At 50.5% G+C, this 25,056-nt stretch overlaps 10 protein-coding genes across 10 annotated transcripts; 5 read left to right on the forward strand and 5 right to left on the reverse strand.

Moving 5' to 3' along the window:
• Positions 1 to 462: 462 nt before the first annotated feature.
• On the reverse strand, positions 463 to 3,278 carry N7508_001337 (putative telomere silencing protein Zds1; the record flags this gene model as incomplete). The annotated part of the gene is made up of 3 exons (XM_058459403.1): positions 463 to 678; positions 731 to 3,079; positions 3,273 to 3,278. 3 exons carry the CDS (start codon positions 3,276 to 3,278, stop codon positions 463 to 465), a joined length of 2,571 nt encoding a protein of 856 aa, XP_058322935.1.
• Positions 3,279 to 4,527: 1,249 nt separating this feature from the next.
• On the reverse strand, positions 4,528 to 5,948 carry N7508_001338 (SYLF and SH3 domain-containing protein; the record flags this gene model as incomplete). The annotated part of the gene is made up of 4 exons (XM_058459404.1): positions 4,528 to 4,549; positions 4,608 to 5,668; positions 5,724 to 5,827; positions 5,906 to 5,948. The coding sequence occupies 4 exons, from the start codon at positions 5,946 to 5,948 to the stop codon at positions 4,528 to 4,530; spliced, it is 1,230 nt and encodes a 409-aa protein (XP_058322936.1).
• Positions 5,949 to 6,526: 578 nt separating this feature from the next.
• On the forward strand, positions 6,527 to 8,477 carry gem1 (ERMES complex Ca(2+)-binding regulatory GTPase GEM1; the record flags this gene model as incomplete). The annotated part of the gene is made up of 2 exons (XM_058459405.1): positions 6,527 to 6,536; positions 6,589 to 8,477. The coding sequence occupies 2 exons, from the start codon at positions 6,527 to 6,529 to the stop codon at positions 8,475 to 8,477; spliced, it is 1,899 nt and encodes a 632-aa protein (XP_058322937.1).
• Positions 8,478 to 8,982: 505 nt separating this feature from the next.
• N7508_001340 (WD40 repeat domain-containing protein) lies at positions 8,983 to 11,146 on the forward strand (the record flags this gene model as incomplete). The annotated part of the gene is made up of 7 exons (XM_058459406.1): positions 8,983 to 8,987; positions 9,141 to 9,283; positions 9,382 to 10,318; positions 10,369 to 10,654; positions 10,711 to 10,911; positions 10,962 to 11,037; positions 11,097 to 11,146. 7 exons carry the CDS (start codon positions 8,983 to 8,985, stop codon positions 11,144 to 11,146), a joined length of 1,698 nt encoding a protein of 565 aa, XP_058322938.1.
• A 201-nt stretch (positions 11,147 to 11,347) lies between these two features.
• Positions 11,348 to 12,231, reverse strand: N7508_001341 (uncharacterized protein; the record flags this gene model as incomplete). The annotated part of the gene is made up of 2 exons (XM_058459407.1): positions 11,348 to 11,419; positions 11,470 to 12,231. 2 exons carry the CDS (start codon positions 12,229 to 12,231, stop codon positions 11,348 to 11,350), a joined length of 834 nt encoding a protein of 277 aa, XP_058322939.1.
• An 815-nt stretch (positions 12,232 to 13,046) lies between these two features.
• Positions 13,047 to 14,150, reverse strand: N7508_001342 (GPI anchored serine-threonine rich family protein; the record flags this gene model as incomplete). Its single annotated transcript, XM_058459408.1, has 5 exons — positions 13,047 to 13,200; positions 13,566 to 13,706; positions 13,757 to 13,897; positions 13,973 to 14,051; positions 14,102 to 14,150. The coding sequence occupies 5 exons, from the start codon at positions 14,148 to 14,150 to the stop codon at positions 13,047 to 13,049; spliced, it is 564 nt and encodes a 187-aa protein (XP_058322940.1).
• A 2,771-nt stretch (positions 14,151 to 16,921) lies between these two features.
• N7508_001343 (uncharacterized protein) lies at positions 16,922 to 18,606 on the forward strand (the record flags this gene model as incomplete). The annotated part of the gene is made up of 2 exons (XM_058459409.1): positions 16,922 to 16,948; positions 17,023 to 18,606. The coding sequence occupies 2 exons, from the start codon at positions 16,922 to 16,924 to the stop codon at positions 18,604 to 18,606; spliced, it is 1,611 nt and encodes a 536-aa protein (XP_058322941.1).
• Positions 18,607 to 19,079: 473 nt separating this feature from the next.
• N7508_001344 (peptide-methionine (R)-S-oxide reductase) lies at positions 19,080 to 19,784 on the forward strand (the record flags this gene model as incomplete). Its single annotated transcript, XM_058459410.1, has 2 exons — positions 19,080 to 19,347; positions 19,417 to 19,784. 2 exons carry the CDS (start codon positions 19,080 to 19,082, stop codon positions 19,782 to 19,784), a joined length of 636 nt encoding a protein of 211 aa, XP_058322942.1.
• Positions 19,785 to 20,101: 317 nt separating this feature from the next.
• On the forward strand, positions 20,102 to 22,058 carry N7508_001345 (uncharacterized protein; the record flags this gene model as incomplete). The annotated part of the gene is made up of 5 exons (XM_058459411.1): positions 20,102 to 20,210; positions 20,307 to 20,475; positions 20,525 to 20,569; positions 20,629 to 20,731; positions 20,784 to 22,058. The coding sequence occupies 5 exons, from the start codon at positions 20,102 to 20,104 to the stop codon at positions 22,056 to 22,058; spliced, it is 1,701 nt and encodes a 566-aa protein (XP_058322943.1).
• Positions 22,059 to 22,613: 555 nt separating this feature from the next.
• On the reverse strand, positions 22,614 to 24,001 carry N7508_001346 (putative integral membrane protein; the record flags this gene model as incomplete). The annotated part of the gene is made up of 4 exons (XM_058459412.1): positions 22,614 to 23,062; positions 23,150 to 23,217; positions 23,293 to 23,666; positions 23,741 to 24,001. 4 exons carry the CDS (start codon positions 23,999 to 24,001, stop codon positions 22,614 to 22,616), a joined length of 1,152 nt encoding a protein of 383 aa, XP_058322944.1.
• Between the last annotated feature and the right edge of the window lie 1,055 nt (positions 24,002 to 25,056).

Raw genomic sequence — 25,056 nt, forward strand, 5'->3', positions numbered from 1 at the left:
GCACCAAACCGAAAACAGGAAGAGAACCCCAGACGCTATGCGAAGAGAGAAAATGAGACCATGAGCTCAAATGTATATGGCGAAACAAAGGACTGACCAGGGATGAGGGCAGCAGAATGCGAGATCCTCTGATCCTGCCCCTACCTCATCTGACCCTGTCCTGTCTTTCCCTTTGCTATGATACGCAAAAGTGAGCATAAAAATACGAAAACCACCGAGATGGCTGGCAGAGGTACACAAGAGTGAAGGAGCCACGACCGAAAAGCATAAAGGGTAATGTATGAAAGAGACGGGGGAAAAGAAACCGGCAAGAGTGTACAAGTTCTAGGAATAGACCGAACCGACAAAAAGCATGGGTATTTCCGTGCGCTGCTAAAGACTTGAAACGGAAGTGCGAGTGGAAGTGCGTGTGAAAACGAATATCAAAAAAAGAAACGAGTGAAGACGCCCTGGCCGGATTTTTCACCACATGTCATCGTCATCGTCGTCATCGAGTTGGACGTCGTCGCCAAAGGACGAGTGTCCGTACTGGTACCCTGGGCCGTAAGCGCTACCATTTTCGTAGCCTTGCTTGCTGCCTCTCGACTGAGCGCCGTAGCGATCATGCGGATCGTCGTCATAGTCGTACATGGAAGAATCGTCGTAGGCACTTTCTGAGTAGTGTTGCTGCTCCTGGGACTGGGAGAGGTGTTAGTCAGATGATCGTGAGTAGGAGGATTCAGGGACTCACCTCTTGGTATCGCTGATATTGCGTGTACTCATCTGGCTGGTCCCTAGATTTTGATGACCTCTGGGATCCCGATGAAGAATGGCCCATTTGTGGGTGCATCTGTTGCACCTTGGCCAGGTATGAGTACATAAAGTTGCTCAGCAATACTTGGGAGTAAAGTGCTCGCCGGGGGTTTGCAAGTTTGATATGTGCCATGCGGTAGATTGCCCGCTCTTCCAGGATAGAGAAGCGAGTCCAAGGGTAGTCCATATCAGGACGCATAACCCGCATTGGAGGATCAGGGGACAGATTTCGAGATGAATGTTTGCGATGGTGGCCTTCTCCACCATGCTTCTTTCGTACGCCACCAAAGATGGAGGAGAAAATGCCATCTTTTTCTTTCTTGGAGTCTCCCGATGCTCTTCTGACGCCGTCCTTGCGCCGTTCTTCTTCTAGCTTAGGATCAAGGCGGTCCAATACAAGACTTTCACGGGCACGCGGAGTGCTGTCGATGGATGATTGGAGTACATCCAGTCGAGTGTTGTCATGGGACTTGTCGGCCTTTGATTTAGTGGTTTTCGAATCGCTATCCTTGTGCTTCTTCTTCTCTTTATCCTTCTCTTCACTGCCGAGTAGCCAATGCCAACTTGACTTGCGACTCCCATCGGAATCTTTCTTGTCTTTTGATTTCTTTCCTTCCGATTTGCGTTCGTCATGTTTGCGTTCTTCTGGTATTGTGGGGATGAATGAAAGACTATCAGTGCGAGTACTGTTGCCGGGTATCATCTGAGGGTTATTGGCGAAATCATTAAGTGAAGAGGTGCTTTCAGGGGATTGGCGAGAGTTCTTGGGGCGTTTGCTTGGTGCTGGGTCATGCAAAGATGCTTTCGGTGGTGGTGGTGGTGTTGCTGCAGTTCGCTCCGCTGGACGCTGTGAAGGAGGACTAGGAATTCGATTGGTCTCTGGGGCAGGCGGTGTTTCAACAATAGCAGGAATTTGTTGATCACCTGGAGGTGTTACCAAAGTAGATCGTCCATTCGAGCTGATACGAGAATGCCATTGCCGTGATTCGTCATGTCGGTCTGAGATAGCATCCGATTGATCGCCTGCATAGGGGTCATCTCGCTCGGCTTCAGGGTGATCGACAATCGGGTCGAATGTTGAACCAGCACTTGCGCCTGACGTGTATGCTGTGCCATGGGATGAAGCAGACTGGGAACGAGCTGTGCGGTTCGTGTTGGGCACAGGATCAGGTGACATCCGAGACTTGCTGGGGACCGGGGGTATATCTGCATCACTCCCTGCAGACTCGGAAGCCCCCCGCCCGACTCGTTTAGAATATGGTAACTTCTCGCCCTTTTTAACACTCCCCGCTTTTTTATACTGAGTCCTGGTCGACCGACGCAAACTGTTGCCTAGAGGTGCTGGGGGTAGGATTGGCCTATCCTCAATGCTTAAATCTTGCATACCACGCATGGCTGTCGATTCTTTGTCCGTCGGTTTCGAATCGTCCACCATGGTTTCAAGCTGTTGCAAGTTCGGACTCAACATGCCATCTCTTCTATTCGATTGGGAGCGCTGACGCTCCAGTCGATCTGCGCCATCCGTGTAGCCCGAAGAATTGTCGATTTGTCTTGATAGCATAGAACGCTTGCGTTGAAGTCCAGCCCCCGACCCTTGACGCTCGGTGCCACGACCAGAGTGATCCCCAGACCTACGCTTAATATGATCAGCCTTGCTATCCAGAAAAGACTTGAATTCCTTCGGCGCAAGTTCGGGGTGTAGTCGCGCGGGTACCCAAAATAATCTCGAGGCGTCATCTTCGTCGGCCGAGGGGGACGGAGGCAGTGAAAAGCCCGGGAGGTCAGGGTCACCAGTGGCCGCCACATCCATGGACATGCGCCGAATAGCAGCGAGGTTGTTCAGCTCTTGGGCAACGGCAGCGGGGTCGGACTCATAGTCGATGTCGTTCAGAGGAAAAGAAGAGGTAGCGGTTTCTGAGGGAGACCGAGTCCCCTCAGGGACTGCGGAGTCTGTCTCCCGGTCATAAGCTCGACTTGAAACAAGAGGCGGCCGTGTATGTCCATTTGGCGGTTTCTTTTGCCCTTCCGAGAAAGAATTATGCAGGGGGGAGGATGGGGAGGGGTTGGACTCGGATCCTGCGGCGGCCCGCGGGATAGTTGTTATTGCCTCGCCCAGCGGGGAGGATATATAGCTGAGGCGTCTTGGATCGTTGGGGTCGTAGTCATCATCATACATATGCCCGATCGCTTCTGTCACATGGTGACTCGGGTCGCTAATCGAAAGATGGGGGGCATGACCTCGCCGCGTCGCGTGTCCTCCGCCAGCCTCATGGGCACTCGTGGTGGCCTAAATAGAAGACAAAGAGTATCAGAATTTGTGACGCGCTATTTGCCAACAGTGGTCTTGTTCAATCGGGGTGCATCTCCACGCCCCAAGCAAGTGTTGCTTGAGTGGCCCAAAAGGTTGACGGGACCCCCGAGACCACACACAACCCAGGCACACGAATAAACGGGAGGACGAAGGAAAGAAGACAACGCACCTGCATGGGAACCAGTTGTACAGGGACCGAAGACAACCCGAAAGACCCTGAAGTCCAAAGGGTGAGGAAGTCAATGAAGGGGGGAACGAATGGGCATCGAAGCGGGGAAAGAGAGAAGAATCGCGAGATCAGACATTCGGATGTCGAGTCCGAGTCATTTGTGTGGAGGAGAGAAAGGAAAGAGAAGAATGAGGGTTATGGGGTTGCGGGCGGAGAAGAGTTGCTGACTTGCGGGCGCAGCACCTGACATCTACTATATTTCTTTGAGAACAGTTTCTGTTCAGTTTACTGTAAATTAGTTACGGTTCAGCTGTTCATAAATTGGCTTTCTTACATGTACTTGTCTCCACTTAAACGGGAAATGGTCCATGGACGATCAGTCCGATCTACACGTTCTGGTCCTTGGCCTCAGTAGTACATTCAGTTCGGATTCGAGCTCGTACTTGAAGGAGAAAAAGGATTTTCTTTCATATGCTTCTTTGGTAGCACTGCATCCATGTAGCTCGAGGTTGAGGCCTCGTACCAAGGTACATACGCGTTCGTTGAGGCCCGAACTCCTTATTGACACGATATGTATATACTCCCAAAATACTACAAAAAGGAGGCAAACCTGCCATAACCAAACACTGCTTAGAAAATTACCCTCTGGCAAACCAAACTATTTGTACTATGCAAGTTCTTCCTCTACGATCCCGTCCGTGTCTTGAACATGAAACCCGTGTTACTCCACCTCTTCTGCCCAAGGAAGACAGTGGCTGGTCTGCACCAGCTGTGCAAGTATTGGCACACGATGTGACCCGAGTACGCACAGGCCAGAGCCTAGATGACCTAGACGAGCTGTGAGGTACAGGGATATAGCTGAGTTCCGTGCTGGGACTGTACAATCGAACTCAAATTGTCAGGTAGGTCACCTGAGAAAGCTGAACAGTGCATTCAATCTAAAACCTGAGAGGAAAAGCACGAAGCGAACTCTAGGAGTAGATTGCAATCAGAAAGGACAATATTCTGCATAAACCTAAAAGACCCCAACAGATGGCAAAAACCTCCAAGTCCCCGAGGAACTAAAAATGAGAACGATAACTCCGCGCTGAAGGATGTAACAGGCAACGATTTGACGTGTAAAAGAAGTTGGCGGATCCATTTCCGCCTGGATATATTGAGGGCATTGAGGCATCTATGTCCATGAGCTTCAACTGAATGTGCATCGAGGTTTCATAGTTTGTGCTGCATGGACCAGCATATAATAGTCACAAACTTACGAGGCATCAACATAGTTGCTGCAGTTCATATTAGAAAATGCCAAGCATAAAGCTCAGAAATGCAAGGAGTGCTTACCTGGGGAAGATGCCCACGCGATTACCAATGCGACCAGTCCACCAGTCTTCCGCCTTCTCCGTCCGCTTCAAAATCGTGATGATCTCGCCCTTCTTGAATCCAAGGTCGCCCTCCTGATCCGCATCGAATGTAAAGAGAGCAATAGCCTGGTCCTGCCGCAACTGAGCCGCACCTGTCTTTTGCCCGAAGACCGGCTTGGGAGCAGTAGGGCGTGTAGGTCGGCGATCTGAATAAACATAGTCCTCCTCAAATGGCGCGGTGTTGCTCCGGCTGCGCCCGTAGCCGTCGTATGAGTCGCTGGGAGGTTCCCGGCCTGTCGCGGAACGGCCAAGACCCCCGGCAGGCTGGTCGTAAACATCATCTGCCCAGGTGTTCGCACGGCGCGGCTGATCACGGTAGTCGTAGTCGTCGCCATTGGTGTTGGATCGACCCCGTCGGCTACCCTGGCCATATGCCTCGCCCCTTCGTCCCTCCCAGACAACATCGTCGTGGCTCTCGTCATATACGGGCATGTCATTGTACATGGAATCGCCATACGCTCTTGAGTTCCCTTGGAATGCACGAGAGGCCAGAACGCGCATGAGGGCATCGGCGGCCGGCGGTGGGCGAACGCTTCCAGTGAGAAGCTGGTTAGCAGACACGCGACTGCGATACAGCTTCTCGTTGGCATCCTTGCGCTCCACTAGCATACTACCCTCCAGACTGACACCGGCGAACAGGCCCTTGGTTTTTGAGTAAGAGAACACAGCCGCGACACCCTTTGTGCTGGCAGCTCCAGCAGCCTCGGCATTTCGGCCGACCGGTCCTGCGGCGAGGGAAACGTTACCACCCAATGTTAGCGTACCGACCTGTGAGAATGTGCGCACGGCAGCGGCATCGTTGAGAATGAACACGAAGTCGGTCAATTCGAACCCAATCTGACCTCCAATTCCGGCGCCTGCAGTCGCGATAGCCGATGGGGCCGACCAAGAACCATCACCAAGACGAGCGACGACAATACCGGATCCAAATCGACCGGAGCCTAGGAATCCGGCTTTCAAAACTGTGAGGACGGCAAGACCCTAGCAAAAAGGACGTCAGCCCACTCCACCGACGATTGGATTGTGAGGTTCTTACCTTTGCACCGGCCAGAATCTCTGGAGGAATGACTTTGTCAGGACCAAAGGCTTGCTTGGGATCGACGAAGGAGGTTAAGATCTTTGCGGCCTTCTTGCACTCGCCTGTTCAAGTAAGAGTCATTGTCAGCCGGATATGCCACACACGACTGCGGGGAAGTGGGTTAAGGGATCGACACTTACTGCTCATAGAAGAGGGCAACGGATTGTTGATCCCGAGAGGCATATTGGGCGGTATATGTCGAGGAAAAAGAGTCAACTCGACTGTAAGAGGAGTGAGGTTGAGGAATGAGGAGAGCAAGTGTTGATCGGGTTCCCGTTAGTCAGTGTGGGCCTTATGACGGGTGACGCGGGACGGTAGTTCGTCGGAGGCTCAAGAGATTCTGTACCTCGCAGGACTCCGCCTCGATCAATGAATGGTCAATTTAACGGCTACCTAGTATGAAGCAATTAATTGAGAGACTTTGGACCAGTTAATGGGCAATCTTCTGGATCTGGAGGGTTGGGTTTGTTCCCCCCGCTTGAATGAGGCGGAGCAAAAGTGCTTAGCTTGGCAATTTCAGTCTGTAGTGCCGAGAACCTACCAGAATACCTAAGAGAATACGACTGAAAGTGCATAATAGTCCCTAAGTCATGTATGAACTTGTAAATATTCCGATCTATATATTTATGCACGTGCATTGCTGCCCCAGGCCGCCAAGACCTTCCCCGTTCCCGTGTTATCGTAACTCCCTAACGTCACGTCCAGCGCTCATATAGAGGCCATGTGTGGAGTATAATACTTTCAATCGCTTAGCTGCGAAAATGGCAACAGGTAGGTCTGCTATCCCATTAAATTTCCAAAACGCGACTGACCGCGTATCCAGTTCGGATCTGCGTCTGCGGCGACGAGGGAACTGGCAAGTCCAGTCTCATAACCTCGCTCGTCAAAGGTGTATTCGTCACAAATAAAATCCAACCCGTCCTCCCTCAGATAACGATCCCTCCCACCATCGGAACACCCGAAAATGTCACCACAACGACTGTCGTCGATACCTCGGCTGTTCCCCAAGAACGGAACAACCTTGCGCGCGAGATCCGGAAGTCCAACGTGATTCTGCTGGTGTATTCGGACCACTACAGCTACGAGCGCGTTGCATTGTTCTGGTTACCATACTTCCGTTCGTTGGGCGTCAATGTCCCGGTTGTGTTGTGTGCCAACAAGTCCGATCTTGCGGCGAGTCACAGCGAGGCGCAGGTGGTTGAGGAAGAGATGCTACCGTTGATGGCAGAGTTCAAAGAGATCGATTCGTGTATTCGCACCAGTGCTCGGGAGCATCACAATGTGAATGAGGCTTTCTTCGTCTGCCAAAAGGCTGTGACACACCCAATCGCGCCGCTGTTTGATTCCAAGGAGGCCGCCTTGAAGCCTGCAGCTGTTGCGGCTCTACAACGGATCTTCTATCTATGCGACAAGGATCGTGATGGGTATCTGTCGGACAAAGAGATCAAGGACTTTCAGACCAGGTGTTTTGGGAAACCTCTGAGCGAGGAGGATCTCATTCACATCAAGGATACCATCCAGAAAAGCTACACAGAATCGGTCACTGAGTCTGGAATTGATTGTCAGGGTTTTATCCACTTGAACAAACTTTACGCGGAGAAAGGTCGACACGAAACTGTTTGGATAATTCTGCGAGCGTTCCAATACACGGACAACCTCTCCCTTCAGGAGAGCTTCTTACATCCTCGATTTGAAGTCCCTCCGTTTGCCTCCGCAGAACTGTCCCCCGAAGGATATCGATTTTTCGTCAACCTTTTCCTCCTATCCGATAAGGACAATGACGGAGGCTTAAACGATGCTGAGCTTGCATCATTGTTTGCACCCACCCCCGGTCTGCCCGCATCTTGGGCCGACGGCTCATTCCCCTCTTCCACGGTTCGCAATGAGGCAGGGCATGTAACACTTCAAGGCTGGCTGGCCCAATGGAGCATGACGACTTTCATGTCTCCCAAAACGACCCTTGAGTACTTGGCCTACCTCGGCTTTGAGCCCTCCGACCGAAGCAGTCCATCTACCACAGCAGCTCTGAAAGTAACAAAACCACGCAAGAGGCGTAGACGCCCAGGCCGTGTTGGTCGAAATGTGGTGCAATGTCATGTTTTGGGAGCGCCTGGGTCCGGAAAGTCAGCTCTACTTGATGCCCTCCTCTCTCGCGGGTTTAGCACGACCTACCACCCAACAATCCAACCACGAACCGCCGTCAACACAGTCGAGCTACCTGGTGGGAAACAATGTTATTTGATCTTGGACGAGTTAGGCGAGTTGGAGCCTGCTCTCTTGGAAAACCAGTCCAAACTGCTGGATCAGTGTGATGTCATCGCCTACACTTATGATTCCTCGGACCCGGACTCCTTTGCATATATTCCAGCTTTGTGGGCGAAGTACCCTCATTTGGAGGAGTTGCCCAGTGTGTTTATCGCTCTTAAGGCCGACTTGGATCGGACCACCCAGCGGGCTGAGCATCAACCCCATGAGTACACAGCCATGTTGAACATGCCTAGTCCGCCTCTCCATGTGAGCGTGACTTGGAGTTCAATTCAGGAGGTATTTGTCCACATTGCCGAGGCAGCGATGGAGCCTAGCACCGCATTTCCCCGCAGCGAAGAGGATGTCGAGGGCAAATGGATGTCATGGGGTATTGCCCTTGGAGCAGTGGTTTGCGCAGGCGCTGCAGCGGTAATGATTTGGCGACGTGTCAGTGGTAGTAATTAGCAACATCAAAATTATAGCTCCTGTTTAATACCATCCACCTATGTTTATATTGTAGAGCCCTAATTGACCGGGATTCCCAACGTAGTTAGGCAAGGCGGCTCCGGAGTTAAGCCGGGCCCCAGGCACGCGGTTTCTTCTCCGCTACCCCGGACATCACCTCCTCGCTGATCCCTGCACCCCCTCTCCATCTCTTTCTCGAATCCTCGAATCCCCGAACTCCTGATTACTCGACTTGTTGATATACCTGCGCCCTTGCATATAACCTATATATACTTGTGATTCTGTGCTACTGGCTGACGGTCGTCCGTGCCTTTATCTGGAGCCTCACAGCCAGTCATTCACGACACGAGCGCAGCAAAGTACCATTGATAAGGTGCTAGCAAGATATAATCCAATAGCTGCAGTGTTGACAGCTTGGCGAGGGTTTACAGTATACGTTATCGGATCCAAGGTCCAGGTGTTTGGTCACACAGATCTCGGTCGACATTGAAAGCTTGTGACGACTATGTTGTAAGTTCGACTCTTTCTCTTACTTCTGTGTTTATTTCTCTAGCGCTACTCGCACCATCGGGAAATCGGCAAGTCGCAGCATTGGCACATACTTGCGTGACCTGAGAGGCTCGCACGACGCTTCCATATCGCTTCTCTTGCTGACACCACCAGTGTCCTTCCACCCCCTCCTCCTCGCTATACCATCCCTGTCGCTTATGCGGCGGGGGCGGCGAACGGTATGGCAGTCCCTGTGGTTGAAACGAACAACACTATCACCCACCCGGAAAAGGGTTGTCCATTACAAGTTGGTGAGGGTACGTACCTATGGCCAGACACTGGTCGCATATACCCCCCGCGGATATAGCGGTTCTTCTGGGCGCGCAGAGTTGGCTTACTAGTGATATCGTATTAGGAACGTACACCCTTCAAGATGATCTCCTCCTCGCGACCCCGCCTCCGCACCCCTCCGAAGCCCCGATTGTGAACCCCAATCCTCTCGCGACAGTGCCTCTGCCGCCTACATGCGGCGTGAAGCTGTCTCTAGTCAGCCTAGACCCTCGGAAGAAGCCCCCGACCTTTTTGAATTCGGCCATCACGGCCCCTCAGTTCGGTGACGGGAACTCGGCACTTGCAGCACCACCCGTACCGGCAAAGGACGCACTCAAGAGGAGAAAGCCCAAGAACAATATTATCAAGAGCAGCTCGTCTTTCGTCTCGCGAGTTATTACCCATGAGACCTCAGCCAAGCGATTGAGTGACCGTGACCCGAATGGTGTTTTTGCCTTTGCGAATATCAATCGAGCATTCCAATGGCTGGACCTCAGCTCGCCCACAAAGGAGGAGCATCTCACAAAGGTCCTTTTCACCAAAGCCCATATGCTCTGCCACGATATCAACGAATTGACCAAGACATCGTCCCACTTGGATATTGTGATGGGATCTTCAGCCGGTGACATCATCTGGTATGAGCCCATGTCACAAAAGTACGCCAGAATTAATAAGAATGGTGTGATCAACAATTCTCCCGTCACTCATATCAAATGGCTTCCCGGATCCGAGAATTTGTTCATCGCATCTCACGCCAATGGTGTGTTGGTCGTTTACGATAAGGAGAAGGAAGATGCTTTGTTCACCCCTGAGCCGAGCAACCCTTCTGATAAGGAAAACGGAAGGTTGCCGTTGGAAATTCTGAAGTCTGTCAATTCCAAGAATCAGAAGACGAATCCGCTGTCATACTGGAAGTTGGCAAACCAGAAGATCTCGAGCTTTTCGTTCTCGCCTGGCCAGAGGCATTTGGCCGTGGTTCTTGAGGATGGGTCTCTCCGTCTTATGGATTACTTGAAGGAAGAGTAAGTCGAATGTTGATCCAGCGAAATTGAAGTCCCGACTGACGTTACAGGGTGCTGGATATCTTCCGCAGCTACTATGGCGGCCTGATCTGTGTCTGCTGGTCACCCGATGGCAAATACATCGTTACCGGCGGTCAAGATGACCTGTTGACGATCTGGTCTTTCCCCGAACGCAAGATTGTCGCAAGATGCCAAGGTCACAACTCATGGGTTTCGTCGGTAGCATTCGACCCATGGCGCTGCGACCAGAAGACATACCGAATCGGCAGTGTCGGAGATGACTGTCGTCTGCTTCTGTGGGACTTCAGCGTTGGCATGCTGCATCGTCCCAGAGCTGTGAGTTGAATCTTAGCCGGTACACACTAGCTGCACCTTTCTAACATATAAAATAGCACCACCAAGCCTCGACTCGAAAGCGCACCAGCATTGTTGCGCCCGGCTCACAGACTTCTAACAGACACCGCGCGGACAGCGCTGGTAATCGTATGCGCTCCGACTCTAATGGAACTGAACATCTCAATGGAGAGATCGACCAGACGGCTAGCCATCCTGTTGAACCACGGTCACGAACAGCTCTCCTGCCTCCGATCATGGTCAGTGGCGGTAAACAAACTTCTATGATAAAATATTGACGAACATATAGTCGAAAATCGTTGGCGAAGACCCTATCTGTTGGCTCGGCTTCCAAAAAGATTGTATCATGACATCCTCTCTTGAAGGTATTATCCATTATATTAACAGCTCCGATCACCTCCAGATTTGCTAACAACCATTTCAGGCCACATCCGCACCTGGCACCGACCAAGCGACAGCGTCGTCAAATCATGATGTCGTCCTCCGGATTTCAAGCGTTTAGTCGTCAGATACCCAGTTGCTCCATTGTCAATGACTTTGGACTTAATTCGTTTGTCTATGTACAAATCACAGTCTCCCCGTACAAACGACCAATCAAACCACCAGCCCTCCAAGGCCCATCATGTACCTCAGAATTGACACCGATATATCCACACGTAGCTAGTGGTAGGCAGATCACAGCTTTGAGCTTGCAACACCCTCAAGATCGAACTCAGTCGTACAAAGTAAGAATGTATCCCGGAGTGCCTATACAATCAGCACCAAACTAAACTAGCAAAGAAACGTGGAAAACTCACCGACAACCGATGCTCCTCATTAATCCCCTGATAATCCTCCCCAGCAAGCATATCACAGAAATGGCGAATAGAAGGATAATGAACAATAGAAATCTCATTCCACCACTCCTCGCTCGGCCTCCCATTCTCACCTCTCGAATCTCCCGCACCATCAGCAGGCCGAACCACATTCCCAACAATCTTTGCATCGCCACCTCTCTTGCCAGCAACAGGGATGAACGCCTGCCCATAATTGAAGTAACTCTTCTTACCATTTGGATGGTTAAAATGAAGAAGATTCAACATCGTCACGGGACCATTGTGCGTTTTGCACAGTTCATCCATGAATGCTATAAGCTGGGGTGACAATTCCAGGTTCTGGGATGTGGATTTTGATTCTTTTGATAGGGCTTTGGAAAGGGAGCCTGTGAGGGCTGGCTGGGGCTTTGCTTTGAGGATTTTGTCTTTGGTTGGGTAGGCTGCGAGGAGTTTTGAGGGGATCCCGGCCGTTATTTTGTATTCGGATTTGATGAGGCTTTGGAGGGGTGGTGGGATTGGGTTTGTGCTTGTGCTTGCAGGATTTGTTGGCTGGAGTAGGAGGAGGAGGTCCCAGTTTGTGCTTGCTAGGGGGTTTGCGTCCAGGATGTTTGGGTGGATTACTGTTTGGCGGGGACGGGATGCGACAACAATCTTTGTTTCTGGTAGTTTGGATAGTTGTGCGATGAAGGATTCTGGTGTTGTTGGTGGGGTTAGAGTTAGGAGGTGGAGCGTGAGGGCTGGCATTGTGGATTGTGTTGATGTGTTCTTGGATTTGTAAATTGGAATTGATAATAGTAGTTGGTAGTTGGTGGAGTTGAGTTGTGTTGGGGTGGGGAGTTTTATAGGATGAGTTCATGCGGAGAAAGCTATTAGCCGAGGTCCAACCTTACGCCAACTACTCGGCACATCTATACAAGTTTGTAAACACTCCAAAGCAGGAAATTAATTGTGTTTCTCATTAACATAGGGTGTCGTAGGCCCATAGGCCAAATCGTTCAAGAAAGCATAAACCAAATCATCCTTCCATATTTCTCTCAAACATCGCATAGATATCTGAACGGTCTTTGATCCATATATTTCATTTCACAAGACATGACCTAGTAACGCTCCTCGGCATAATGAGTGACCGATGTGGAAATCTAGAACGCCAGAGCAAACAGACCAAGAAGGAGACCGCCAGCCTGGGCAGGAGGCATAAGGATTGCAGCGGCATTTGAAGTAGTAGTAGCCGATTCAGTCGCAGTCGAAGTCTTGGTCGAGGTTGTGTGGTGGGTGGTAGTCGGTGTGGAGGTATGGGTCTTAGACATAGTATTCGAAGTCATGGTTGAGCTCGACTCTATAGAAATAGTTAGTCTTTGGCCATCAATGTATCGGTGCGGGTGATGTATGGTTTTGACAGCTAAAGCTGCCTGCATTACTAACCACGGGTAGTGCTTGAGCGGGCATGGGATGTGGAGGATGGGGTGGAATGAGATGAAGTAGAAGAGCCTGTGCTCGAAATGGAAGTCGAGGAAGAATGATTGATAGCAGAAGAGGTTGTTGTCAAGAGAGATGATGGTCTAGGTGTAGATGTGGGTATGGATGGACTGGTAGAAGTTGTAGGTGTAGATTTTGAAAAAGAGGCTGGCGACGAAGAAGTGGTAAGCGTTTTGATCGAAGACGGTGTCGTAGAGTGTGGTAGAAATGAGCTTGAAAGAGGTTGGGAAGTATGTGCTGAAGAGGAAACAGAACATGGTCATTTGGTATAAACGGAGGACGAGGATTCTGTAAGAGCGGAGGAGGATGGCGTAGAAAGTGAAATCGAAGGAACAAGGGCAGATGTGGTGCATGCATCAGAAGAGGTAGAAGGGAATGAAGCAAAAGATAAGGAAGAGGTCAACCCACTTGGAGTAGAGCTCATTATAGAAGAATATGTTGTAGGGGTAGAGACAGAAGTAGAAGATATATGGGACGAGGTAGGGGTAGACACACTGGTGGGAGAGTAAGTCGTCGAAGAAATAGAAGAAGCAGCCGAGGAAGCAGAAGTCAAAGAGGTCATCTCTCTTGTCGACGCTGTGGAAGAAAGCATGGAGGCTGACCCAGACGAAGTTTCAAGCACAGTGCTAGTTTCCTTACCAGAGCTAGAGCTAGAGAGAGCACCTGGTACAGTCACTCCGAATTGCTGGGACTGAGCCAGAATTCCGTTGCTATCAGAAAGGAAGTTGATCTGGTATCCCTTTCTATTGCACATTCAGTGATCGGTTTGAAGCAATCTACTTAGTTGACTTACCCAACGTCCACGTCAGTGAAGGACTTCGCTTTCACCATGTACGAGCCCTTTGATGAGTCGACATCTTGGGCCACGACCTCTGTTGTCGGGGGATACACATTTTGATTGACCAGCTCGATGGTGAAAGTATCAGGATCGGTCCTGATCACATTTTATTCTCGATTAGTGGCGGCTCTTTTAAAAGTTCAGCTCATAGCCATAAGAAGCGTATCTTACTGGACGGATTGCCATTTGATAGTAAGTGGGCGATCGGGGTCAATCTTCTCGCCAATTCGTGGCGAGGTCACGACAAGACCTGTGAAGTGTTATTAGCGTCATCGATAGCCAAAGAGGACAAGACCATACCTGCTGCCGCAGTAGCAAAAGCCACCAAAGACACAATGTTAACACGCATAGCGATTGACTTGACTGGTAACAAGTACAAACGGGAGAAGAACAAGGGAGTGAAATTCAAATCTGCAGGGTCGGCTTATGATATACTACCGCGAGATTAAAGGGAAGTAGAAGTCGGGGGTAGATCATAGACGGAATCATAGTATTTAATAGCATGTATGCCGGCGGCCATAAGGTGCAATCCTCACCTCACAGGGCCTCCCTCATCTAAATTACGAATCTTTATTTTTGGGCTGATTTTGGTGGTGCCTTAATACAGTGTGCCTCGTGCTCCCGAGCTCTGGGGGTACAAGATGACCAGGCGAGGACCGCATCTTTGAGATCCTCTGGTTTTTATTTGCTATTCTGAGGCAAAACAAATCCAAAGAGATAACTGTCAATGCGGTAGTTTGAAAGTTCTATTTTGGACTGGGCTTGATTTTGTTGTCGGCGATTTCATGATGTACAGCATCTTTGATATCAACCGGCCGCGCGTCATAGTTTCTGTCTGTATTGGAATGAAAGATACAATCACGCATGAAAAGTTCTCCTGCTCGACAGATTAGTGATCATTGGCTAGGGCACGGGGCACCTAGGCTCACTGCAGTCCATTTAGCATTGCTGATTGCCAGGGATCTATCAAAAGGCCAGGATTGTTGATCCGCCTGGGCAGCTGCTGATATATTGGACGATAGTATCGTGACAGAAGACCCTAGATTTTACATTTGCATTAGTGTTTGTAGATATATTAAGCGCAGTTATGAGAATCTATCGCGGCGCCCACACTCTAAAGGTCAGCCTAAGCAAGCTATCATCACTGCGATATATATTTTCTATTTTTGCCGAAACTGGTGGCAGTGTGACAGACAGTATTGTCCGAAAGGTTCAAGCACACCAAAAACATTGGATTGCCTAGGTATGGCCTTGGGTAGGACAACGCCAAGAAAAAGGTCCCATTCTGTACCCGACCTCATGAGACATTGCAACATGAGAATGGCACTATCACATAGATACTCTAAACTATTAGATAAATGACCCACTTCATACAGAAAGCTTTATCGCAGGAGGTTCTGAGGTTGCGAAATAGTTACCTAGAACGGTGTAGAGATATACCTGTAGAGTTGCACATGGTGAGAGCCCAATTTCGGGAAGTCATTCATTGGATGAGATTAGAGTAATCCAGATAGTGTCTAGGCTGTCTTCCGGGCCACATCCTTTTCTTGATTGCCATAACATAAGGTCCCCGTTTGGCCTGGAGCTTGTGTTTGTGTCCTCCGACACTTCCACTATCGTCAGACACAGCTGCTCTTTGCTTTCTGTTTCATTCTGTACAACACATATATATTAAAAGCCGCTCTTGAATTTACTTGCAATCGAGAGGCCTCATTGGCATATTTGAAAAAGTCATTTGAGTTCATAGAAAACAGTAGATGAGAGGCTATTCTTCGAAACAATATAATCAATCCTTACTATTTTATTCAATGACATCAACATTGTATTCACCATTCCCCTTCCAATTTTTTTTTCGCATACTGCGTTTCGTACTTCAGGCCAAGCCTCCGCTATATAACAACATATCTTTCCTACTCTCTTCACAACCTTCTTACCACCAATCTTCCATCGAAAGATACACATTGATTTGCATACCTGAGATGGCTGCTCTTCAAGGCCCCAATTTGAGCTGATCAAACAGTTGCATATCTAAAACTACCGGACTATAAAAATGTCGATGAGTTTATTTGTCTTTGGCCAAGCCAAGAAAAGTCACCTTTCAGAGGTGACGAATAACGTATTCACTTCAAGGAGAGCAAAGCTGCTAGAAGAATCGTTTTGGCGGATTACGCTTTCAGTTTCCAATGAAGCGGTTGGGCAGAATATCAACGCCTCATTCGTTGCCAGTTTGACAGTCGGGGAGTGAAAACAGCGGAGCAGCGATGAGTTCCTCTTCAAGTAATGTATGACGCGGGCCAGGTTCATAGGGCTGCGACTGACAATGGCAAAATTTTCCACGGATGTGGCGATGCCTCTTCGAAGATGACATGTTGTCTCGCGGGAACTTGAAAGTTGGGGTTAGAAAGAAGGGAAATGTGACAACTGTCAATAGACAGAGAGGCAAACTTCCCCTGGGCAGATTGAAGGAGGTAATTGGCGCGAAAAACTCGCAAGCGATCACATAGAAGAGGGAGAAAGGATAATACACGCAAGCAGAAAAAGACAATTGAGGCCAGCCTCATGGGATGTACAGTTCTGGCAACCACCAGTAATTTAGTTGCACTATAAATGCATTGCGAGGAGCCAGATTAATTGCAAGGCTCTCAAATAGCACTAAAATTCATCCATTGGATTTGAGACAATGATGTTATATGGTAGTAAGTCCAACAACAGATAAGTTGGTCCATTCATGCGTTTTCATGGAATCCGTCCATTATCCATGTATTTCCTTGTATGTACGGGATTCCTAGAGCTATTGTACCCTGAAATGATGATATAGATGCTGTACATCATATTTTGGGAGCTAGGCTTCACCTTTTGCTTGAGTTCGCAGTCAATGGGGGGTCAGCACATGGTAAAAATAGGGGAATGTGGCGTTTTTAAGCATGAAAGCCTAAATGCCCGTCCACGTGACTACATCTTCCGTTATCTCACGTGATGAGCTACACGTGATAATCTATGGCTATCCGTATCTTATCGCCTTTATCGCGGGGTTTCCATCTCCAAGCCATTTCTTCTTTCCCACAAATCCGTTCTCCTGCCTGTTTGGTGCAGTCCCCTTTGCGGAATCTGGCTCTCAACATGTTGGAACCCGATGAGTTATCCCAGGTATGCCTCGCATCCAAAAAAACCACGCGCTCTGTCGCATTACGGTCTGACCCAATCCTGTTTGGTATCGATAGGAGCTTCAAGGCCTGTACTGCCCACCAATTGACCCAGCTCTGTTCATGGCAATCCTCATGGACTATGATCTCTCGATGCCTGCTGAGGTTGGAGCACTTCGCGATACCTTGAACGAGCTGAAGACATCTGCTCTGGATCAAGAAAACCTCCCCTTCGACCCCACCGGCACGACCAACACCCGCAACCTCCAAGACGCGAATCTTCCTGAAAGTTTAAGCTGGTCACCGCTTGACAATATTGACGTGAATGACTGTGACGAGAACGACAACAACCAGAATGGCGGACACGATGCACGCCTTAGATACACATTCCTGGGCATGACATCGGACGACAAAGTCTATAACTTGATAAGTATGTTCCCAAGTGTTCCTCGTCACCAGGCCGAGCGCATTCTAGAAGAATGCCATGGTAGTCTCAGTCGCGCAATGGAAGTTCTCCTGAACCTTGCCTTCATCGACGAGACCCAGATTGCCCGTGGCTCCGCGCAAGAGACCCCTGCAGAAGCTGCTGCCATGAGTCAAGCTTTGGCACCCAGGTCAATCGATGGCTTCCAAGCAGACGAGAGTCAGACCAAGAAATCGCGCAAGAAAAACAAGAAGAGAAACCAGCAACTGCGCCGCGACGCAACGTCATCCCAAGCTCTCAACACCCCCTCTGTCAACAAATGGGAGATGGGCAAGAAAGACATCGATTTCATCTCGATCCGGGCCTCTGTTCTTCTGCGAGAGAACGTCGCGTCCACCTATCACGAAAATTCGATGTCGCTCTGTGCAACCATCAGAGCATTGGCAATCGCTTACGCGCCCAGGGACATTGGGGAACTCGACGATGATGATGCTATCATCCCCCAGGTGGCGGAACTCTCGCACAAATATGCCGCCATCCCTGAGACGACGATCGCTGGCCTCCTTCGCATTTCCAATAATGAAATCATCGCCGCAGATGAGCTGGCGGAGGCCTTAGCTCAGGGGCCTGTTCTCAACTCACTGTCAGATATCATCACCTTCACTTCGGCACCACTAGTTCTTGACCCGGAGGAAACCACTGTAGCGGCCTCGGCCGAAAATTTCGTTGAGACTTCATCTGATATGGATTATGGTCAGGCTGCTGCTGCTGCAAACGCTCACTTCGCGTTGCGGTCAAACGCCTTTGCGCAGGCATCCCAGGCCGCGCGCCGTGCCCGATCAAACCCCCTATATAATGGGGCCTCTGCTTACTACCGCGAAATCGGCAACGAGCAGCGGCAGCTGGCGATGCGTCACCTGGCTACCGCCTCGGACAGACTGGTGGACCGACAATCCTCCCAGTATGATTTGGACCTGCACGGTGTGACTGTCCCTAATGCGATTAGAATCTCTCGGGAGCGTGTCAATGCCTGGTGGCACTCCCTGGGCGAACTGAAGCACATCAGAGGTGGTGGCAAGCATGTACACGGTGGGTTCAAGATCGTTGTCGGTGTTGGAAACCATAGTCGCGATGGTGCCGCACGTATTGGCCCTGCCGTGTACAGAATGTTGGAGAGTGAGGGTTGGAAGGTTGAGTGTGATCGTGGCGTGCTGCTGGTGACCGGTCACCGTCGCTGAATGATCTTTTATTTCTTACATATACCCTGCATGGATTCTCTGGGAGTTCTCTCAGACTCATGTGAGAGCCATGTTGATTTATTTCATGCTTTTGGCTAGCCCGGGGTTGGATATGTGACATATTTCCTGTCATATTTGCTGTTGGATTTGCTGTTGATGATACCCCTGCACTTCACGGAGTTCTTTAGACCGGAGCGAAGGCGATTTTAGAATAGACAGACTCTGTTGAGAAGACAACCAGATAATCAAGGCAATTTTGTCGCTCAAATTTTAAAGGCTTTCTCTAATTTTCTTTGTAGTAGTAGTCCAGAAACATACAATATTGAAGTATAGAAGGCCCTCTATATGCGATCTCCCCGCATGATGACGTAATGGCCGAGGCGGGTTTAGCTTCCCCACTCTGGTTTCTCGACTCTCTGCTTATTTCTGCCTCTCTTTTCTATCTTGCTGGCTTAACTCATCAAATCATCTCCATGCGATATCGATTACTACGCAACACCATCTCTCCCCTCGGATACCGATCCATCCGCGTCCCGGCTTCACCTAGCGCATCCCGGCTTCTGTCCAGTTCCACGCGCAAGTCACCTACCTCGAAATCAAGCAAAGCACTCAAAGCTGCACCGACTATTCCATTCTTTGGTGCCTTTTTCAGTTCGAATCGCAACACCGAGGAAAAGACCACAGTCATGTCATACCCTGACCAGAGAAGCGAGGACCAGTGGAGGGCCGTCCTGAACCCAGGTTTGTACCACACGACACAGCGAGACAAACCTCCCCGAGCAATACTTTGACTGACTATGACTACTCTAGAGCAATTCCGCATCCTCCGCGAAAAGGGCACCGAGCGTGCCGGCACAGGCGAATATGATACCCACTACCCAACCAAGGGCGTCTACAATTGCGCCGGTTGCGATGCGCCACTCTACACCGCTGATCACAAGTTCAAGTCTGGCTGTGGATGGCCTGCATACTTTGACTCCATTCCTGGGGCTGTGACCAGACACGTGGACAACACCTTCGGTATGAAGAGGACGGAGATTGTCTGCACCAATTGCGGTGGCCACCTTGGCCATGTCTTCGAGGGTGAGGGCTATAAAACTCCTACTGATGAGCGCCACTGTGTCAACAGTGTTAGTCTGCGCTTCTCTGAGGACGCAGCTCCCAAGGCCAAGGCTTAGTGTTATTTATGTGTTTTCAGGTGTTGCGGGGAGTAAGGCTGCAGGACGTGCATAAGAGAGGTGTCATTTGGAGTGGACCAACCAGGTGTCGTAAACTGAAGTATAACATCATTCATTTCGTAGAAAATATCAGTACACATGTCTCAAATCTTATCTCCACCTCACCTCACTCTACATCAAACTGCGTGACTGGCATTTTTCCCCGTCCGTATATTCACTGCAGCCTTAGGCCGCAACCGTGCCGACCGCCACCTAAGATTATTAGGCCTCATTGTTTCCCTTCTCTTTCACCATCATCTATTCGCGTCGTTAAGATCATGTCTCGACGCCCTACTCCGGGCCAAGCCGCCCAAAACTCGCAGACCATCAAGGGTTTGCTGAAACTGGAACACAACAAGATCTGTGCCGACTGTAAACGGAACAAGCGTCAGTCTCCGATCCCCTCCGTGGAGTTGCGCCCACATTGGCTTCATCTCTAGTTTCATTTCTTGGCGGTCACATACTGAATTGTCTTTTGTTTAGATCCGCGATGGGCTTCCTGGAACTTGGGTGTGTTTGTTTGCATTCGGTGCTCCGGAATCCACAGGGGTATGGGAACGCATATCAGTCGAGTCAAGTCCGTGGATCTCGATGCCTGGACCGATGAGCAGCTTCAGAGTGTGATCAAATGGGGAAACTCGAGGGCGAACAAGTATGTCGCGACCAATTGGTTTTGTCCGACACTGGCTAATATGTCACAGGTACTGGGAAGCCAAGTTGGCACCGGGCCACGCTCCCTCGGAATCGTAAGTCCATCCCCCTCGGACTTCTTGGGTCGCATTGTCCTGACGAATTGCGCGAATAGGAAAATTGAGAACTTCATTCGGACAAAGTACGAGAGCAAGCGATGGGTGATGGACGGCGGTTTACCAGATCCCTCCACCCTGGATGATGGCGACGACGATGTGGTGAGTGATCGCGTGATGAATCGGGAGCGAAAATGGCCGCTAACCTTATCAGCCTCTCGCCGTGGTACAAGAGAAAGCCAAGATTGAACGTTCCGCTTCGCAACGAGTCGCCGCTCCTAGCCAGCCTCCGGTACACCGTCAACAAGCCTCAATTGACTTGTTCGGCGATGATATCTCTCCTCCTACCCGGCCAAGCACGACCGATCCTACTCCGCGTGCGCCCCCGAGACAGGTACAGCCTGCGCCGGTCAAGACACACAAGCCTAATGATTCACTACTGGGCCTGGACTTCTTCGGCAGCACCCAGCCGTCTGCCGGCAGTCGCCCAACTAGCACGGCATCCACACCGGCCGCTCCCAGCGGAATGTCTCGTCCCGATCTCAAACAATCAATTCTATCTTTGTACGCGAAGCCACAACCTGCACCCGTGCAGCATGAGCGAACGAACTCATTTGGTGACATGGCCTCTCCCCCGGCGCCATCCGGTCACTCCAACATGGGTGGCTTGACCGATGCCTTCAGTGGGCTGAGCTTCCCGACTACTACTTCTCCTCCGCCTCCTAGGTCCGCCGAGAAGCCCTCGCCATTCGCCAACCTTACATCTTTCGCCAAGTCCACCCCCGCTGCCCCGAAGGTCACATCTCCTTCCGGGTCCGCCAGCGGCGACCTCTTCGATAGCCTCACCTCTCCAACAATGTCTGCCCCGAAGCCCCAATCCCGCACGACCTCGGTTTCCTCGAACGGCCAGGACTGGGGATTTGGTGGATTTGCTTCTCCCCCTCCAACCGCTAAGCCAAACCCTCCATCGTCATCTCTCTCAAATGACTTGTTCGGTCTTTCTTCGCCTCCTCCCGTCTCTGCCTCTACGATGTCGCCTCCGAAGCCCACTGCAACCTCTCCCCAGCAGGAAATGAAATCTGCATTTAATATCTCCAGTCCCCCGCTGCAGCCCCCTGCGCCTCCCAAGGCGCCAGCCACTACTGCCGCCAACGCTGCCGCTGCCAACATGATGTCGGGCAGCCTTGATCCCTGGGGTGGTAATGCATGGAGCACACCTGACCGTGCCCCATCTCCCGCAGCTGCTGCTCCATCCATTGCTTCCACGATGAAGGTTCCTGACACCCTGACTCCCAACGACCTTGGAAATGGATGGGGCGCACCAACCCCTGCGGCAAAGCCCGCGCCCACTGTCGCAGCTGACGAAGACTTCGGCGGCTGGGCCAGCGCTGCTCCAGTCTCCAACCCTACCCCATCAAGCACCAACACTTCCAAGCCCGCCGGAGGGTTCGGAGGATCAGACGACCTCTTCTCTAATGTTTGGGAGTAGAGCGTTTTATAATTTGTAATCGGTGGTTATTTGCAGGCGACATGAGTTTCAGGATTGCATAACTGGGGGCATTCACGCATTGGATACTGCGCAATAGCCCGTACCAGTTTCCATTTTCCCACTTGCCTAGAATCAAATCTTTGTCTATGTTATTCTTCAGCATTTTCCTTTTTCGTTACGAGACCTCGACTCTCATTGATTGTGGACTGTTACGGATGTACAGAGTGGGTCTCATGCATGCTTCAAGACTAGGTAGCTTTTCTCGCTTTGGCATGTATACTTATGCTTCTACTTACAATTGAGTCATAATACCGTAGTACTCCTAAGGCTTCACAGATGTACCATTGTACTCACTTCAACAGCTCAACCCAGGTACCCTTTCCCCATTAAATAAGAAGAACGTGATGATAAAATAAGAGTACACCGTACTCTGCAATTGATAGGGTATAATACGCCTTAAAAACACCCATTACAAAAAAGCAGATAATCCTCCCATTCCCAGGCAAACAACAAATAAAAAGAAGCAAAATTAAGAAGAGAGTCATGACAATCTCTTCAGATCAGCTCCTTAGTGCTGGCATCATCAGCATCAGCACGCGCCACAACTTTATCCTCACTCTGCTGGACCCGGGTCGTAACTGTAATGCCAGCGAAGGCCTCCTTCGCGGCAGCGCCGCCCTCACCCCCCTTGAATGTTGCATACGACCCGGACGACGAAGGCAGGTCCTCCATGTCATAGTCGGGGTCATCCCGACCGCCGACGACAGAGGCCAGCACGGTGTTCCCATGCACCGTGCCGTTGCCTGTGCCGTTGCCAGTTCCGACGAGGGCGCTGCGGCCGATGCGCGAGGGGCGCGTCGTCCGGCTTCGGTAGCCGTTGCTCCCGGTTGAGAAGATGTGGGGGAGAAGGCGGGTGAGGAAGGCGCGCGTTCCGGGGAGGCTGGCGCAGATTATTGCTACGTTGCATTCTACTGCGGACCAGGCAGCGGCGCCGGTGTTGTCAACTATTGAGGATTAGTTAGGGTTTGGGGTGCAGCGTGGAGACGTGGGAAGACGCGGGGACGTCGCCGTAACGCCAGGAATGAACTTACAGGTTGGGTCGGAGGAATTGGAGATTACGACGAGGGATTTGAGACGGAGGAGACTGGTGATCAGGACGCTGGATAGGGATGCTTGTTATTATATACTCCCCACAGATTGGATGGATCGGATTGGGGATGGGATCAAAACTTACAATCCACCCAGCGCGAAAATGCCCATAACAGCAAGTTTTTGCTTCTTCGGCAATTGAAGTGACTTCAGCACAGGCATGGGATAGATAAGGATGAGGATGTCGGTGACGATGTGGATAGCCGAGTTCGAGAACCAGAGGGCTTTCTTGTCGAAGCAGAAGCCTGGGACAGAGGAGTCCCAGAACTTAGCGAGGGGAACACAATTCGCCCAAGCAGAAACGATTGTCCAGGTTCCATAGACACCCAGGAATCCGATTAGAATCCAGCAAGCAAGACGCATGCGGGGGGTGGAGAAGACTCGTTTGTATTGGAGAAGGATGGACATCTTGGTGCTGATGAGGCTTGTTTGGTAGACTGGAACAGAGGCCCAGAAGCACTGTTTCATGTTATTTCATTTTGCTTTTGTTTCCATTGTGCTTCAGGCTGACTGGGGGCGTTGTAGTGACTTACGATCATTTGTGTCTTATAGATCGCTGGGGGGATTTTGGCGTAATGCTCGCCCATGCCGTGGTAGACTTCACCAACCAGCAATCCGAAGAAAGCCCAGGAGAATGCCAGAGAGACAAGGATCACATAATCATCGGATCCCATCTTCTTGACGAGGAATGCACGAGTGAACATGCGGATGGCCGTGATGAGCGTTGCCAGGACCGTGAACACGGTGCTCGCAGCGAGGGCGCCATGGCCTCGGGGGGTCGACAAGGTAGTCATAGTGTCATCAAGGCGTGTTCAAAGTAGAAAAGAGTGTTGAAGATGGCAAGGAATAATCTCTTGTGCCAGCGGAATTTAAACGAGAGGAAGTTTGAGCGTTGGTAAACGAATGTTGGGGCAGGACCACTTCGACGGTCCATGCAAAGAACGACCCGGACGACACGAGGATCGTGGGCGTGGCCTATAGTTTAATACAGACGTGACAAAAGACAAGGCAACGCAATAGAGGGGAACACGGAAAGAAAAAAAGCCGCACAATAACTTAAATGCTTTGCACAGTCCCGATCTAAAGATCTTCATCCAGCCACCGAGGGGCTAAGATCAAGTTATTGATGGGGTAGCTAACTATTAGGCTGAAAAGGGCGATATTCGTCCCAGTAACGTGGGTGCCAGACGCCACCAAACGTTAGCGGGTCCCATTTTACGAGCACTACTGATGCGTTGCTTTGTAGGTTCTTGAATGCGCCTGTAATCCTGTAATAGAGTTTGATAGTCAGGGCGGATTAGACGCGGATGTTACAGAGACGACGGCGGCTGACGATCAGTGGCCAAATTGTGTTCTAAACCTATCAGATGGGCTTTCTCAGGAGTGTCAGGGTACCTGTGGAGCTCGGAGTATTTGGCCACGAGAGAGTACAGCTGAGGTCCACACGGGATATGCCTGTTGGACTAAGCGCTTGGGCCTCGCAAGAAGTGTAGTTCGCTTGTATAAGAATGATCCATGGAACCAAAGTGTGGTTAATCTCCAGAGGGAAGTTGTTCCCCTATACGAGGTAGTCCATATTTTTAACCTTTACAGTAGTGAACTTGTATGGCAATGGCAAATGCATTGTGGAGGAACATTCGGAGCAGGATCAATAACAAAGATCAGCAGTACATGCATGAACGCCTCCCACTAAGACAACTCCACTTTTCGCTCGCTTGTCAATTGTTTCCCTTCCATGGTTCCGGGCTGTCAATGCCAATAGTGTCTAATAACCTAATAACTCTGATTTCTAGGGTGGATTTCACTTCCAATGATACGCGGAAGGAAATATAATCCCATTGCGTTGGGT

The sequence above is a fragment of the Penicillium antarcticum genome (assembly GCF_028974205.1).
Source record: "Penicillium antarcticum strain IBT 31339 chromosome Unknown utg000002l_segment0_segment0, whole genome shotgun sequence".
Classification (NCBI taxonomy): Eukaryota; Fungi; Ascomycota; class Eurotiomycetes; order Eurotiales; family Aspergillaceae; genus Penicillium; species Penicillium antarcticum.